Source organism: Cavia porcellus, unplaced genomic scaffold (genome assembly GCF_034190915.1).
Source record: "Cavia porcellus strain 051 isolate PalLab524CR breed Dunkin Hartley unplaced genomic scaffold, mCavPor4.1 scaffold_28, whole genome shotgun sequence".
Classification (NCBI taxonomy): domain Eukaryota; kingdom Metazoa; phylum Chordata; class Mammalia; order Rodentia; family Caviidae; genus Cavia; species Cavia porcellus.
Window position 1 is genome coordinate 5838998 of NW_026947511.1, and position 16020 is coordinate 5855017.

Sequence of the window (16020 nt, forward strand, 5' to 3'; positions counted from 1 at the left end):
CTCAGTTTATCAAAAACAGTGACATTTTTTGGATTGGTCCAGCAATAAGAAAATTCTGTATAACAGTTTAAATTTGTCTTAGCTTTTATGATTTGATCCTAATTCTGCTTTACTACATTATCTGAGAAAAACTCCTTATTCAAGGTAAATTGATTGATTGGAAATTGCTTGTAAATCAGTGTTTTCCTCATCAAGCTTCATATTCTTGGGTTTTTCAATGTTTTCTAAATGAAATGATTTGGAAATCATTTAATATCCTTTTATGTTTCACTACTTGTTAGTTTGTTAACCTTCCTTTTAAGAGGAAACATTTATAGATACTTATAAAATGCAAAATAAGTCATAGTGAATCCCTCTATTACTTTGAAGTTAGTTATATGAAAGATTTTCATTTATAAGAAAAATAAATTAATGGAAATTTTTATAGTCTTTAATTTTCATTTATTCATCTGAAAATTAGAATTCTCTCTTGACTCTACCAACTTCAGTCTTGTTTGTTCAGCTGATGTCTTCATGACTAGTCATTAAAAATTTTTATTTCATTTAAAGACAAACATCTACTATGAAGATTTACATGCCATTCAATATGGTACTTAAAAAATTGAACTGTGCATATTGATTTGCATAGTACAAAGTTATACTGCCTTCAAATAAACATAATTATTTATCATAGAGGGTAATTTTTAACTTGAAGTGTTAGGGAAAAAAGGAAGCTCTGTTAAGTGTGGTGGTACACTCCTATAATCCCAGCATTTATAGTGAATTCAAGGCCACTGTGAACTACATAGGAGACCTTGTCTGAAAACACCAGACAAGAAGGAAGTTTTCACATCTTTATTCAAAGTATAATTTTAGACTGTTTGAAAGATTAGAAAATTGTGCAGTGCTCTGAATAAATTAGTTTTTAATTTGTTAATCTGGTATGAGAAAATTTCAAGTTATCTTAATCTTACCTTTTAAGACTTGTTATTGCAGTTGGTCCAAGTGCAGTGGTGTTTACAACTAATTGATCACAACCAGTTACAGATTTCTTTGTTCCTTCTCCACTCCCACTGCTTCACTTGACTAGCCTTAAAAAAAAAGACTTGTTAGTGCTTATGTAGGCATAAGGAAAGAAAGAATAAAGAGTTCATGGGGAGTAATGTTCCCTGAAAACCAGGAATATTTAATATTCAGAGTTACTTGTTCTTGTTTAAATTTTAGATTCTAACACCTTTCTTACTGAGAAGACTAAAATCTGATGTTGCTCTTGAAGTACCTCCTAAACGAGAAGTAGTTGTTTATGCACCGCTTTCAAAGAAACAGGAAGTTTTCTATACAGCCATTGTGAATCGTACAATTGCCAACATGTTTGGATCCAGTGAGGTATAGTGCAAGTTTGAAATATAGTGTAAATGAGACATGGTACATAAAATTTCTTAATTTCACTTTTACGGCTCCTTACTTGTTTTAGGACTTACTGGATGATGTTACTTCTAAATGAAGTAGAAGGCCCAATGCAAAAGTTCCCTAATGTGCAGAAATTTCTAAGTGGTAATCTGTGCATTACTCTTTGTAATGTGGAGTGTTAAAAATTTAGATTGCTATATCAGATTAACTTTAATCATGATGTGTCAAATAGATTTGGAAATGTTTTGTTAAAAAGCAGTCATTTGAGAATCACTGTTCTAAAGGCTTACCAACTAGACCATCCCCTCTCAACATGTAATACCATCACAGGAAGACACTAATAGACTATTTCAAAAGCAATATCTGTTGTCATAACCATATTATAAGAAATGGAGATAAGATTTAAGTTCAAAGTAACTTTATCTTTTGATGTTTCTCTGTTGAGCTGTAAAAATATTAACTCTCAATTTGAAATACTGTCAATAATGTTAAGGTAAATCTCCTAAGCAATGTGTGTTTTGCAGTGAGCTTACAGATCTCTGATAATTGTGTCTTTGGGAATTATTAAACTTAATGGTGAAAGGAAAAATTTTAAACCTTAATTGTTTTGTACATATAAATAGTGGGCTTTATTTTGTTTATTTTAATATTTCAGTGTATAGCTTTTTAAACAGATACTCCTTCAATTTTTTCTTTTAGAAAGAAACTGTTGAGCTAAGTTCTAATGGACGACCAAAACGGCGAACCAGAAAATCAATAAATTACAGCAAAATAGATGAGTTTCCTAATGAATTGGAAAAATTGATTAGTCAAATACAGCCAGAAGTAGACAGAGAAAGGTGTGAGTTTAAAAATAAATGCAATGAGGATGGAGGGAAAGGAGAGGAGAAGGAGGGAGAGGGGAAAGAAAACAGATAAGATGTAATATGTATATGTACCAGTTCCCCAATGTGAATATGATGGTTATATGCAAACATACACCAATAAATAAAAGAGAAAATTTATTCTTTAAATTATACTTTTTTATATTTCTCATGTATTGTTTTTCATAGACCTGTTGAGGAAGTGAATATCCCTATGGAATCTGAAATAGATCTGAAGCTGCAGAACATAATGATGCTGCTTCGAAAGTGCTGTAATCATGCATATCTGATTGAATACCCTATAGACCCTGTTACACAAGAGTTTAAGGTGAATACCATTTAATAATTTACTGTTTTGATTTCCTATAATGAAAATGAAGCAATTTCTTGAAGGGATTTTGTGAAGCTTCACACGATCAATTTCTATGGGCAACCGAAACAATGTTTTATTTACATATTTTATATGAATAAAATAATTATCCTAAATTTAGTAGAGTAGGTAATACCTGTTCTTGCTGTGTTAAAGATGATTGCCACTTTTGATATTCTTTTTAGTTAATATTTAGCTTGTCAAAATTAGCCTAGCATTGCTTAATGAAGAAAAGAAAACCAAAACATTGTTAAGAGTTGAGAATGTTCACATTCAGTGAATGAAACTGTTTCTTTGTGTACTTAATTTAAAACTAGCATAGGCTGAAACTGTTCTTAGTAACCCTTATTTTGTTCCAGTTTAAAACTTTACAGTAAGGTTTCTTTTGTCTGACTATTAAAATTTTGAGTCAGGTTATTTTATTTAAGGTAATAGCCTGTGTAGGGTAGAACATTTGGCAACCCACTCACTTCTGCATCAGTAGTAGCCGTTTATAACGTACAATTGCTTATGAACTCTAATATTTTAATTTTTACTAAGAATTATAGTAGCAATTTTTAGATGTTTTGTTTTGTTTGTGGTTTTAAGTGGCTTTGAACTCCCTATGTAACCCAGGCTAATCTTGAACTCATATCAGTCATCCTGCCTCAGCCTCCCTGGTGCTGGGATTACCAATGCACACTACCATATCCAGCTTATAGTAGCAATTTTTATATATAGTTTGCTCCATTATAAATAAACCTTAACATATACATAGTAAATTTGAATCTATCTAGAGTGTTGGTTTTGGGTGTGTATATGTCTTTTCTTGATAAATATCATTTAATTAATAAAAAATAATAAAGTTAATTTTTAAGTTTTTTGATTTATCATTGAAAAGTGAACTATTCAAATGGATTTACAGGGATTTCACTTTAATAAAACATTACTAATTATAGTGACTTATGGGGTTTTTGTTCACTTTTAAGATTGATGAAGAATTGGTTATGAATTCTGGAAAATTCTTAATTTTGGATCGAATGCTGCCAGAACTAAAACGCAGAGGTCACAAGGTAGTACTTGATTGTAATTTTCATTGTTGAATTATTTTATGAAATAGTAAAGACACTGAGCTTTATTTAAATTTCAGGTGTTGCTTTTTTCACAAATGACACGGATGTTGGACATTTTGATGGATTACTGCTATCTTAGAAACTTCAACTTTAGTAGACTTGATGGGTCCATGTCTTATTCACAGAGAGAAAAAAATGTAAGACTGCTTATGTTATCCATACCAAATTCTTTCTTCTAATTCTTATCTTGATTTATGAAGTAGTATACAAAATATACTAAGTTGTTAAGAGATAGGTATGATCTATGTTTTTGGTAGATTAAAAACAAGCGTTTCGATTTGGTACTAATAAGTGGTGTTTGGTTGCCATGTATGTACACACACTCACCTTCCTGAATAATCTCATACTGTCACTGTCAGAATTTTTTTAAAATGGGGAGTTTTTTTAATCTCTGAGTCCTCAGAATTTTATTATGACAATTTCAACGGTACAGCAAAACTAGAAGAATTTTATAGTAAGAAACGTAAGCTAACAGTAAAAATTTTTTTGGTTTGTGTTTTTCAGCCTCTTTTGAAAGTTTATCTTGGAGTCAGGATGTCCCTAAGCTGTTCTCAAACTTGGGATCCTATTGCCTCAGCCTCCTGATTAGCTGGGAGTATAGGCACGCATCACTGAATCTAACATTAATGTTTTTATCAGTTATCTGAGAAAGAACATCAATCACTTGCTGTATCTATTCAACATTTTATCCACTTAAAATACATTTCAAAATACATTATAGATAACACAACTTACTCTTTTTTCTTCACTGACTTCATCATCTGTTATATTTTGTGATAAAAGTTAAATACATTTGTGAGTTTTTACATACATGATCATGTATGTCCAGATCTCTTATCAAGATACCCAGTGTTATCATCAGTCTAGAAATATTCCTGTTTTCTTAGTTTGTCCACCTTGTCACCTCTATTTATTAGGCAACTACCATTTGGTTTTTTTCACCATTTTTAAATTTAGGTTTATTTAAACTTACTTGTGACACAGTCTTTTGACAAAACTTAGGTTTCCTTAGTAAAACATGTTTGGAAAATGAAATTAAAATGAGCAGAGATTTCAGTAACATTGTTTAATAGATCTAAAAGGTTGGTTTGGCTGCTTTTGGAAAAGCTTTCAACAGTGACGGAAACACATAGACACAATCATGTCTGTTAAAGTTTGTTTTTTGTTTTGTTTTGATTTTTAGTACTGGGGATTGAACCCAGGACCTTCACACTGAGCTACATTCCCATCTTTTTATTTATTTGTTTGCTTATTGGCTATATGAGAGTGATTTTTGAGGTCTCACTATGTAGTTTGCCTTGAACTTACTGTGTACCCCAGGCTAGCCTCAAACATACAGCAGTCCTCTAGCTTTAAGTGCTGGGATTACAGATATGTGCCACCATACTTGGCCCCAGTGCTTTTTTTTGAGTCATGGTCTTACTAGATAGCTAAGTTTTCCAGGCTGGGTCCAAGTTTGGGATCCTCCTGTCTCCACCTCCCATGACTACTGATATTATACATGTGTGAAACTACTCCTGGGTAATTTTTTAACATCCTTTTTGCTTTTAGATGGATAGCTTCAACACAAATCCTGATGTGTTTATCTTCTTAGTGAGTACACGAGCTGGTGGCCTGGGTATTAATTTGACTGCAGCAGATACAGTTATCATTTACGACAGTGATTGGGTAAGTTGGAAATACATGAGTGTGCTGATTATATGTCAATTATGAATTTCTAATCCTTTATTGCATATGCCAAATTTTCAGTTACATGTTTTGCAAGGTATCTGTTTTAGCTAGGAATTATTTACCATGTTTTCTGCCCGTGAAAACTTAAAATATTTTCTTGATAACTTTTAAAAATTCTTGTATTATGGATATGTGGAATGATTATTTCTGAAACCACTCTAGAAGTATACATTGAGTTAAAGCACCATTGAAAATGTTTTTCATTATATCATGAATGTTAACTTTATATTACCTATATAAGTTTAAGTTTACTTCAACCTAATGTTGTTAAATGTTATTTCTCTTTTTAATTAAGAATCCTCAGTCTGATCTTCAAGCCCAGGATAGATGTCACAGAATTGGTCAGACAAAGCCAGTTGTTGTGTACCGGCTTGTTACTGCAAATACTATTGATCAGAAAATTGTGGAAAGAGCAGCTGCTAAAAGAAAGCTGGAAAAGTTGATCATCCACAAAAGTAAATGATGTTAAAGTAGAACTTCTTTGCTTTGGTTGTCTCTTGTGAATTTTTGTTACTTTATAAAAGTACGGCTTGGCCTATCAGGATTACTTAAGCAGTGGGGAATGTGGAGATTCTAACAGCCTGTGTTAAGTTGGTAACCATAAACAGAACCTTTCTGTGATTGTCTGTTAAGGTACAGAGAGAGAAGGAAAGAAATCAAGAGTAATTTTAAGGCGAAATGCCCTAAATTCTGTTATAAGGAACTTGACATGGTATCAGTACATATTTTTGATATTTGCTTGCCAAAATTTTTAAGAAAACTTGCAAATGTTTTACTGCAAAAAACCTACTTGTTTTAATGTAAAAAGGGTTCTTAGAACTGAAGTGAGCGGGGAGTTTTCCATTTTGTTTCCTGAGATACTTGGAGAAGTTCTATTTTTACTCCTTTAATATAAAATTACATTTGAGGATGGGGAGTTCAGCTCAGTGTTACAAGTGCCTGCCTGGCAAGCATGAGATTGTGAGGTCAATCCCCAGTACCAAAATAAAATAAAATAAAATAAAATAAAATTACATTTAACTAAATGACACAATGTCTACTTGAAAAAACGTTTTAAATTATCTCAGAATTGTAAAGCCTAGAGAAGTAAGAATAGCATGATAATGTTGAAAACTGTTAGTCTATAATAATTACCTGCCTGCAGATTCTTTGCCGTGAATTTGGTTATAGCGCAAAGTAGAGTAGGTTTTAGACAAAGTGAATTGACTTAATGGAAAATTTACATGGAGGGTAAAAACAAAACCTTGTCCTAATAAGATTTTGAATAAATTTAAATAAGTTCACCTATGGCACTTTAGAAATCTGAATAGTGAATAAACTATATTTTGCTTAATGTTAAATGTAGTTTAAATTTAGGTAAATTTTACTTGTTATATTTTCACAAATTCTGCTTTTAGTGTTTTAAGAGTTGGTGTTTTAGGGGCTGGGAATTTAGCTCAGTGGTATAAGCACCTGCTTTGCGAGCTCATAGTCCTAAATTCAATCCCCAGTACCCGCCCCCCCCCCCAAAAAAAAAGTGTTTTAACTTCACCAAAAAATTTGGAAGTTTTGTTTTTTTCAAGTGCTAAAAAATTTTTTTTGGTATAATATACAATAAAATACACAGGTGTTGATATTTCTTTTTTTTTTTTTTTTTTTTGTCTTTTTCTTTTTTATCGGTACCAGGGATCGAACTCAAGACTGCCTGCTTGCAAGGCAGGCACTTATGCTGCTGAGCTAAATCCCCAGCCCCAAATGCACTGGTGTTAAGTATGCAGCATGACTGTGATAGATATGTAGATCTGTAACTGTCATCCAGATCAAAAAAAATATTTGCATTTCTTAGGAGAGTTACCTTGTACACCATTATGCTTCCCCAGCCCTTACTACAAAGTAGCTGTTGCTCTGATTTCTAACCTGCAAATTAGTTTTCTCTTTAACTATTCATTTTTAGTATATACAGTATACTGGGTTTTTAGTTACTTTGGTTTAAAATTTGAGATTTATCTAAGTTAAAGAAATTTTATCATTTGTGCTCAATAGTTTTTATCCATTCTTCTGTTGGATATTTGAATTGTTTACAAATTGTATTTTATCGATCCCTGGTACCGATAAAAACAAAAAAAGACAAAAAAAAAAACCGAATTGTATTTATAATGAATTGGCTGCTTTTATATGAATCTTTGTAGACAGAATGCATTTATTTGTCCTTAGATTTAGGGAGAGTTTATTTTTACCTCGTGAGGACTACCAAACATTTCCCAAATGAACATACTGTTTTGTATTTCCACCAGCAAAGTGTAAGAACTGTAATTGCCTGTCCTCCTTACAAATGCTTGTATCTTTTGTCTTTAAAAAATGTGAGCCATTCTGATTTGTTTGAAATGCACTGTAGTTTTTAAAGGAATTTAACGCAGGCATTCCAGAATGCTGTAATTGCAGCATTCTGGAATGCTGAGGCATGAAGACTTCCAGTTTGCATCCAGTCTGGGCAACTTTAATGACTCTGTGAGGCCCTATCTCAAAATTTAAAAAAAGGACTGAGAAAGTATTATATTACGGAAGCCCTGGATTCAATCTTTAGGGCCACCAAGAAAAAACTTTTTTTTTTTTTTTTAATTTTTTTTTCCCTAGATCATTTCAAAGGTGGTCAGTCTGGATTAAATCAATCTAAGAATTTCTTAGATCCTAAGGAATTAATGGAATTACTAAAATCTAGAGATTATGAAAGGTAAGATTTCATTTTTAAAATTCTTTTGTTAATACATTTTTATAGTACATAACAGTTATATTCCTCATGTGGAATTCTATATATAACTTTTTTTCTCCCCCTCTCCCTCTATCTCTTGGTCACCTTCTCTTTTGTAAAAGATTTATTTCCTATTACCTTTTATTTTGTTTTGGTTTTCTCATGTAAGAGAGTTCATGTTTTATTTAAGCTTGTGTGTCTTGAGTTTCACCTAACAGTGTGGTCTCAAGGTGCATCCATTTACCTACAAATGGCTCAAGTTTCTCCTTTATGGCAAAGTAATGTCCCATTTTCTTATTCCATTCATCTGTTGATGGATCTATAGGCTGCTTCCAAGATTTAGCATTTATGAATTGCATACTGTGCATATATTATTGTAATATGTCTTTAGCTCTCTTGGTAAAGATACCAACAAGAGGAATAGCTGGGTCAAGTGGAATTTGCAGTTTGGGGTTTTTGAAGAATCTTCATACTGATTTCCATAATGTTTTTACTAATTTACAGTCCCACCCACCACCTCACAGCCTTTCTAGCATTTGTTGTTGATTTTTTGGTGATAGCCGTTCTTTCTGGAACAAGGTAGAATCTCAGTTTTGTAATTTACATTTCTCTAGTGGCCAGAAATACTGAATATTTTTCCATTTATTTATTAACCATTTGTGTTTCTTTTTTCTTTCTTTCTTTCTTTCTTTTTTTTTTTTTTTTAGAAGCATTAATACATTTTAGTTTTTGTTTTGTTGTAAAATCAGGTTTGGTCCCTTATTTTGAGAGATCTATTTCTTTTGAGGTTTTTGGGGTTTTTTTGTCTTTTTTCCTTTTTATCACTACCAGGGATCGAACTCACGACCGCCTGCTTGCAAGGCAGGTGCTTACGCCGCTGAGCTAAATCCCCAGCCCCTTGAGTTCTTTATATATTCTAGATGTTAGTCCTCTGTCTGAGGAATAGCTGACAAATTCTTTTTCATTCTATAGATTATCTTCACTTTTGGTTGTTTTCCTTTGTTGTACAGAAGCTTCGTAATTTGGTTTGATCCCATTTAGTGTTTCCTCAGTATTTCCCATGCAACTAGGATTCTGTTCAGAAAGTCCTTGCCTATGCCTATTTTCTAAAAAGTTTTACCAGTTTTATCTTCTATCAGATTCTTTCTTACCATTTAGATTTTTTTTTAAAAAAATTTATTTTAAAGAGGGCAAAACAAAGCAGATCAGAAGAAAACAATGTGACACACATTTCAAAGCAAGACAACAGGCGATCAACAATATTTAGATCTTTGATCTTTTTTGATTTTAGTTTATTATATGGGTTCAGAATCAATCTTCTGCATGTAGATAGCCTATTTTCCCATCACCATTTTTTAAAGAATCTGTCTTTCCTCCAGTGTGTATTTTTGGCCCCTTTGTCAAAGACCAGATAGTTGAATGGGTCCAAGGTTTTTTTTCATCATCTCCTGTCTGATAGCCCAGCGGTGCAGTGCCTGCCTGGCAAATGTGAAGTCATGAGTTCGATTCCTGGTACAAAAAGAAAAAGGCATTGTCCTGCCCTTTTTTGTGACACTGTAGCTTCATAACATATCTTGAAGTCCAGCATTGTATTGCCTCCTGCTTTTTTTTTGTTTTTCAGGATCAATATTGCTATTCTAGGTGTGTTTTGGATCCATGTGAATTTTAGGGTTACTTTTTTTAGTTCTGTGTGGAATGTTATTGGTATTTTTGGTTGGGGTTGTATTAAATCTTCATCACTTTTGGAAGTACAATATGATCTTTCAGGCACTGTTGGTTCTATATATGGAGAAAAATGGTTAGCTTCTTACTTTCATATACCTTCCATGTTTTGTTTTGTTTGTCTGACGAACACTGTTTTCATTGTAGAGGTCTCTCACTTTCTTGGTTTAATCAACTCTCAAGTTCTTAAATTTTTCTTAATGTTACTGTGAATGGTATTTTCCTAATTTTTTTAGTTTTAGAAAAATGTAATTAATGGATTTATTCAAATACACTTAAATATTGTGTTTTGTAGGGAAATAAAAGGATCAAGAGAAAAAGTCTTAAGTGATAAGGACCTAGAATTGTTGTTAGATCGAAGTGATCTTATTGGTAAGTACCTTTCATGCTTTTACTTTTTGTTTAAACTTGGAAGTATACACTAAGGATAGTGACAATTCATTTGGTCACAATGGTTAGCAGCATTCAGTCAGTCTTTATTATTTCTCTTTTGGAGTCTTAACATTAGATCTCAAGTATTCATGGCATACTTTATCATGTGTCTTTTATGGAGAAGAACGTATTTCTAAACAGCAACTTTGTTGTTACCATGTTTAAGAGAATTAACAGTAATACTTTAATTTTTTACTCAATGCATTCAGATTTCCCAAAATTTTTACTGTGTACATTGATTGCTGTTTTTCGTTGTTTATAACACCCACTTCCCTTTTGATTTTCCATGCCATTGATTTGTGGGAGAGCTAAGCAAGCTACTTGCCTAATAAAATAACTATATCCTGCAATTGATTTTTCATTTTTCCCCTTTTATGTTGTTATTTAGTAACTTTCTTATAACCTCATAAATTGTTTTTGTTTAAATAATTTTAGATATTTAATTAGATTTAAGTGCCATATTTAGCCAAAGATAATGGTGCTTACATGATTTTATGTTAATACCAGGAGGTACATCATGTCTGGGTTTCTTACATTTTGTAATCCAAAATTGATTGGATTCAACATATCAACATATGCTATGAAGTTTGTTAGCCTTTATTTAACTTGATAGATATTATCAAGTATTATCACCCATTGATGGTTGTTTAGAACTGTTATTTCTTTAAAGTTTATAAAATGATTTTTTTTGTCTTTAGAATTTATCTACTAGGAACTTATCCTTAACACCTTGCTTACTGATTATTTTACAGCATACATATATAATTTGTACTCTTTGTATTTGCATTTTCTGTGATGAAAGCACTATTTGGTGTGCTGGAACTTGTCTTACCATTTTCCTGGTAACTTGAAGTCGATGATGATAGAGAACATAAGCATCATACTGGAAATTTTGGGGGTTAGCATACTGTTAAAAAATACATATTATAATAATATTTCTCTTTTAGATCAAATGAAATCCTCAGGACCTATTAAGGAGAAGATGGGAATATTCAAGATACTAGAAAATTCTGAAGATTCCAATCCTGAATGTTTGTTTTAAAGTGGAGCTGAAAAAAACCTTAAGTTACTGTTTACATCTGGTGTTTTACATATTGGTTTTCAAATCCAGATTGTCCACTTGACTTTTTAAGCTAAAACAGTTTACATAATATAAGTAGTACCCTTGTATACTTAATTAATTTCCTGAGCTGCCTTAAGAACAAAATTCATCCTAAGTGTAAACTTTCAGTTAATTTTTGAGGCTAGGTAGTACTCTTGGGTATTGTCTTATAATGTACTTACCCATTGCCAGATTTATACAGTCTTCCTGTGGAAGTTTAGTAAATGTCTTTTACCCCTTTTCTTTTAGCGGTGCAGTTCAAGGGGATTTGATACTTCAGTTATGGAGTAGGCTTTCAATGAGGGCTTTATTGGAGTTATGCTTTCTATTGTTGAAATAAGAAATTATTTGATTATAGTCATTTAGATAGTTTACCAGATAAAATTTCATTATGTGGTCATCTCATCAATTGTGTGGGAAGAAATAGTTCAGGTGAAACAAGTGCCAATGACTTGACTGGTATTGGAATTCAATGTGCTGGCTTGGTTTCATTTACTGGTACAATAAGCATATGTCATACAATGATTTATTGCATGGACACAGGGAAGGCTTTGGAAGAAATTGCAGAATTCTGACAAGAAGCCAGAAATTGGATGTGATGGTATATTGTACAAGAATAGGACAAAAGAGGAGAAACCCTAGAAATTATAATAGGAGGGGAAGAAATACAATCAGACGAAAGAAATTAAGACCAAGGGATAAGCCAAGATTTATAATCAAGGAACATAAAAACTAAAAGGAGAACAGTTTAGGCCCTGCATGGAAGGATATTAGACTGTTAAGAAAAGAGACCTAGAATGGGGAAATGTTCTCTGAACCATATATTTCAAAACAGTTAATAGGAATTGTTATCTTATACTCATAGGCAGATCACATAATAGTGTTAGGATAATGGAACTAAGGCTCAAAAGAAACATTTTGAGAGAATATTTTATCAAAGAAAAGGACAATATTGAACAGGTTTTTCATTTTGTTTTAGTAAGTCAGACTTTAACCACATAAGCATGCTGACAAGTATTTCCTGAAATTCATGGTCACAAATTTAGTGACTTGCTTAATAGTTACACAAACTTTTCAGTCTTGCTTTCTTACATTGTCATGAGCTTCATCTCTTGTCTTTATGTATCTAATAACTCTCTCTTTACTCCCTATTCCACTGAGAAAATAGGAACAGCCAGAAAAGAACTTTTAGAGGTTGTCATCACTATATCTATAAGCCTACTTAATTGTTTATCTTTCATTTCTTCCATTACATTTTTTTTGTCCTAGTCACAGCAACTAAAAGACCTTTTCCTTTTTTTATTTTTTACTTCAAACATTGTCTATATTCCTTGTTTTTAATTTGCCTTTTTAATGTCTCCAGTGACCTCTGAAATTGTTTTACCTGATCTGTCAACATTTTGTATTATTACTGACTCTCCCCCACAAAAGGATTTTACTTTGCAGTTAGCAAACACGTTTGCTTCCATTTCCATCCTCTGATTGGTTGGTTTGCTTTTCATACGTCTGACCTCTAAACATTGTGTCCCAAGTAGGCATTACTTCTTCCTTAATGATTTTACTTCATAACTCAAGACTACCCTAAATCTGAGTTTATGATCTTCTCTAGCTCAAATTTGTTCCTTTTAAAACTTTCTTATTCTAGTAAATGCCAGCTCTGTTCTTCTAGTTGTTTATACTAATTTGGAATCATGATTTTCTCTTCATTTTTCTCTATGCTTCATATCTGAGTGTGTGTATACTTTTTAAATATATCCAGAATTCTGCCACGTCTCACTGCCTTAATATGCATTAATAGTTTCTGCATCTTTTAATACAGGTATATAACAATTTTTGATTGGATCATTCTCCAGATAAGATACGGGATGTATTATGATTATATTTTCACTTTTTTTTTTTTTTTTTTTTTTTTTTTTTTTTTTTTTGGTGGTGTAGTGGTGATGGTTATGGTTTGAGATTTTAATTGGGAAGTGTTTTCTCAGAATTTTGAAAATTTTTAGACAGGATCTTGCTATGTAGTTGTGAACATTTCCTTCAAGTGATTGTTGTTAGTCCTTTTTATTTTGTATTCTTTAAATGCTTTAGGATCATTGACTGTTCTTCATATTTGAGAACAAACAAGGGCTTGCAACAGGTAGGTTTCATTGCAGTGTATTAACTAAATATTTGAGAGCTTCTCCTTTACCAGCATACATAGTGTGCTTTGTGAGAGAGAAATCCTCTAGTCTGTGTATATATACTTTGCCAGTTTTCTTTTGGGGCAGAGAGGAACAAATGGGTTTTGGAGATTTCACATTTGCAATATAGACATCCCTGGTTTTAGTAAAGTTCTGCAACCTGCTACCTCAGCTTTTTATCTGAATTCCCAAAGCCCCAGCACATACTAGTCACCTTTTTCAGGAAATAGATTCCTTTCAGTTTTCTTCCAGTATGAGGGAGTAGTAATCATTTTACAAGGAGGTGGAGCTTGGGGTTTAACTGCTTCTTTAAACCAGTTGTACTAGAGTGTTTTTCTTGACAGCTTGTATCTAGAACTGAGACTTTTAGTTCTTCAATATAGTAAAACAGTTGCCACTCATACATTTATTTTCCACTTTCTAAAATCTTTTGTTAACATTTCTCCTATTACCTTATCTTGGATGTTTAATGCTTCTTTTGTCTTTATACTGGCAGTTTCCAGACCTTTATCAAGGGGCAGTGGGGAGCACATGTTCTCCCTCCATCATGTTGAAACAAATGCTCCATGTTTTACTTACATAATAAATTATTCTCAAAACTGAGCCTTGTCTTTTGTAACATGGTTACACAATGAAAAGAACTTTTTTCTCCTTGCTTGTCTCATGAGTCTTTATTCAGTTTTGGATTTGGTTTAGTGGAGTTTTTTGTTTTGGGGATGCTTTGGCTTTGCTTTTATTTTGCTTTTGGTAGTGCTGGGGATCAATGATGTGCTAAGATGTGTTTCCATCCCTATTGTTACTGCTTGCATGTGTTGAAAAATACAATGAAAATGGTATTTGAACATTTTCAGGCAAGCATGTTTGATGTTCTTTAATTAACAGTTGTGTATGATTACTTTAGTTTTAGTGATTTATGGTAATACTTTATGAGAAACCTGCAAAGTACAGTGTTTATGTTAAAAACATTAAATGCTTCTGATAGCTTTAAGTTCCATTCTTTTTGTTTTAAAAATGTACAGTTAGAGATTGCATTTTTTGAGAATCTTGCTTGGGCAACTTAGTTGAGACCTCTATCAGAATAAAAACTAAAAAGGACCAGAGATATGGTTTAGTGGTAGAATATCCCTGAATTCCATCCTTAGTGCTACCACCTCACCCCAAAAAATTTCCATTGTTTGATTAGTCCATATGTACTATTGGTTTGTACATAGCACAAATATTATCGTTATTTTAAATACCATCAATTCCAGATAAACAAATTATGGTTATAAAAATCACACCTACAGTGTTACAAGTAAAATTGGAAAGATTTCTTTTTGTTTTTATTTCTATGACACTCACTTAGTTTGCTACTACTCCTACATTTAGAGATGAGAGCTTGACCAAAATGTAGTGAAGCTTGCTTGCCTATCAGTGTGTATTTTATATCCTTGACTTCGCCAAAGATTCTAAATAGGTTTGATTAATAAAATGTTTTTAAAAATTAATAATGAAGATGTTTTCATTTCTTAGCTTTTATTTTTTGTTTACAGATGTAAAACTAACCCTAAAACTCCCCTTGTAGTTCTATTGTACATGACTAATACGTTTAACATACCAATCTATGGGAACCAAGTCGAATAAAAATGTTCTCTTAGACATGGCTTGGTGCTGACATAATTTGAAAACAGAAGTACTTACAGGTGGTTGTATGCTTATAAGGTGTTAAAGTCAACCATAAGATCTAGAATATACATTCATTTAGATTTAACTGAGATGAATGTATGCTTAAGTTTTGTTGCTGTGTCTACCAGTTGCAGTTTGAGAAACCAAGGCCTAAAGAGTGACTTGCCTGTAAATTTTCCTGTTTTTGTTTGTTTATGAGTCTGTCTTCCTCCAGTCAGATGAATCTGTAAGCCTCCAAGTTTTCTTTTTCTTAAGTTTTATTGAGGTCACATGGTAAGAACAATGGTGCAAGAGTTCTTCGATGTACAGTGCTCAGTTTGGTGTGCACTGTACATCTATGTATACCTGTGTAACTGTCATTCACGTTAACATTTCAGAAGGTTCTCTCTTCCCATATAATTAGCCCCACCAGTGGTATATGTATTCCCATGCATCAATTAAACAGCAACTACTATGTCAGGTTCATAAATTAATGAAGTAAATATTAGATCTGCTACTAACTCTGATTTCTAGATATTTGAAATGAAAGGAAACCCATTGTAACATTTTATCAAATCAAGATCTCTGACGTGACTGTTGTACCTTTTGCTGAGAACCAGCACAGACTCAACTTGGGAATATGGTCTGGTAAGAGGTTTTGTCCTACCCTGTCAGTGATGTTTTTGTTTATTGATTACCCTTTGTACTAGAACCCTACTACAAGAGAAATGCTGCTAAAATACTATATTA

At 32.5% G+C, this 16020-nt stretch overlaps 1 protein-coding gene across 2 annotated transcripts in view; it reads left to right on the forward strand.

Moving 5' to 3' along the window:
- Positions 1–14277, forward strand: part of Hells (helicase, lymphoid specific) — a 41135-nt gene extending 26858 nt beyond the window's left edge. For both annotated transcript variants that reach the window (XM_003462397.5, XM_063239395.1), the window contains 10 exons: positions 1204–1365; positions 2089–2228; positions 2442–2580; positions 3591–3674; positions 3752–3871; positions 5286–5402; positions 5761–5920; positions 8079–8175; positions 10211–10287; positions 11295–14277. In XM_003462397.5, coding sequence (XP_003462445.1) covers positions 1204–1365; positions 2089–2228; positions 2442–2580; positions 3591–3674; positions 3752–3871; positions 5286–5402; positions 5761–5920; positions 8079–8175; positions 10211–10287; positions 11295–11389 — 1191 coding nt within the window. In that variant the 3' untranslated portion in view covers positions 11390–14277. The remainder of the gene's footprint in view (positions 1–1203; positions 1366–2088; positions 2229–2441; positions 2581–3590; positions 3675–3751; positions 3872–5285; positions 5403–5760; positions 5921–8078; positions 8176–10210; positions 10288–11294) is intronic.
- The last annotated feature ends 1743 nt before the right edge of the window (positions 14278–16020 follow it).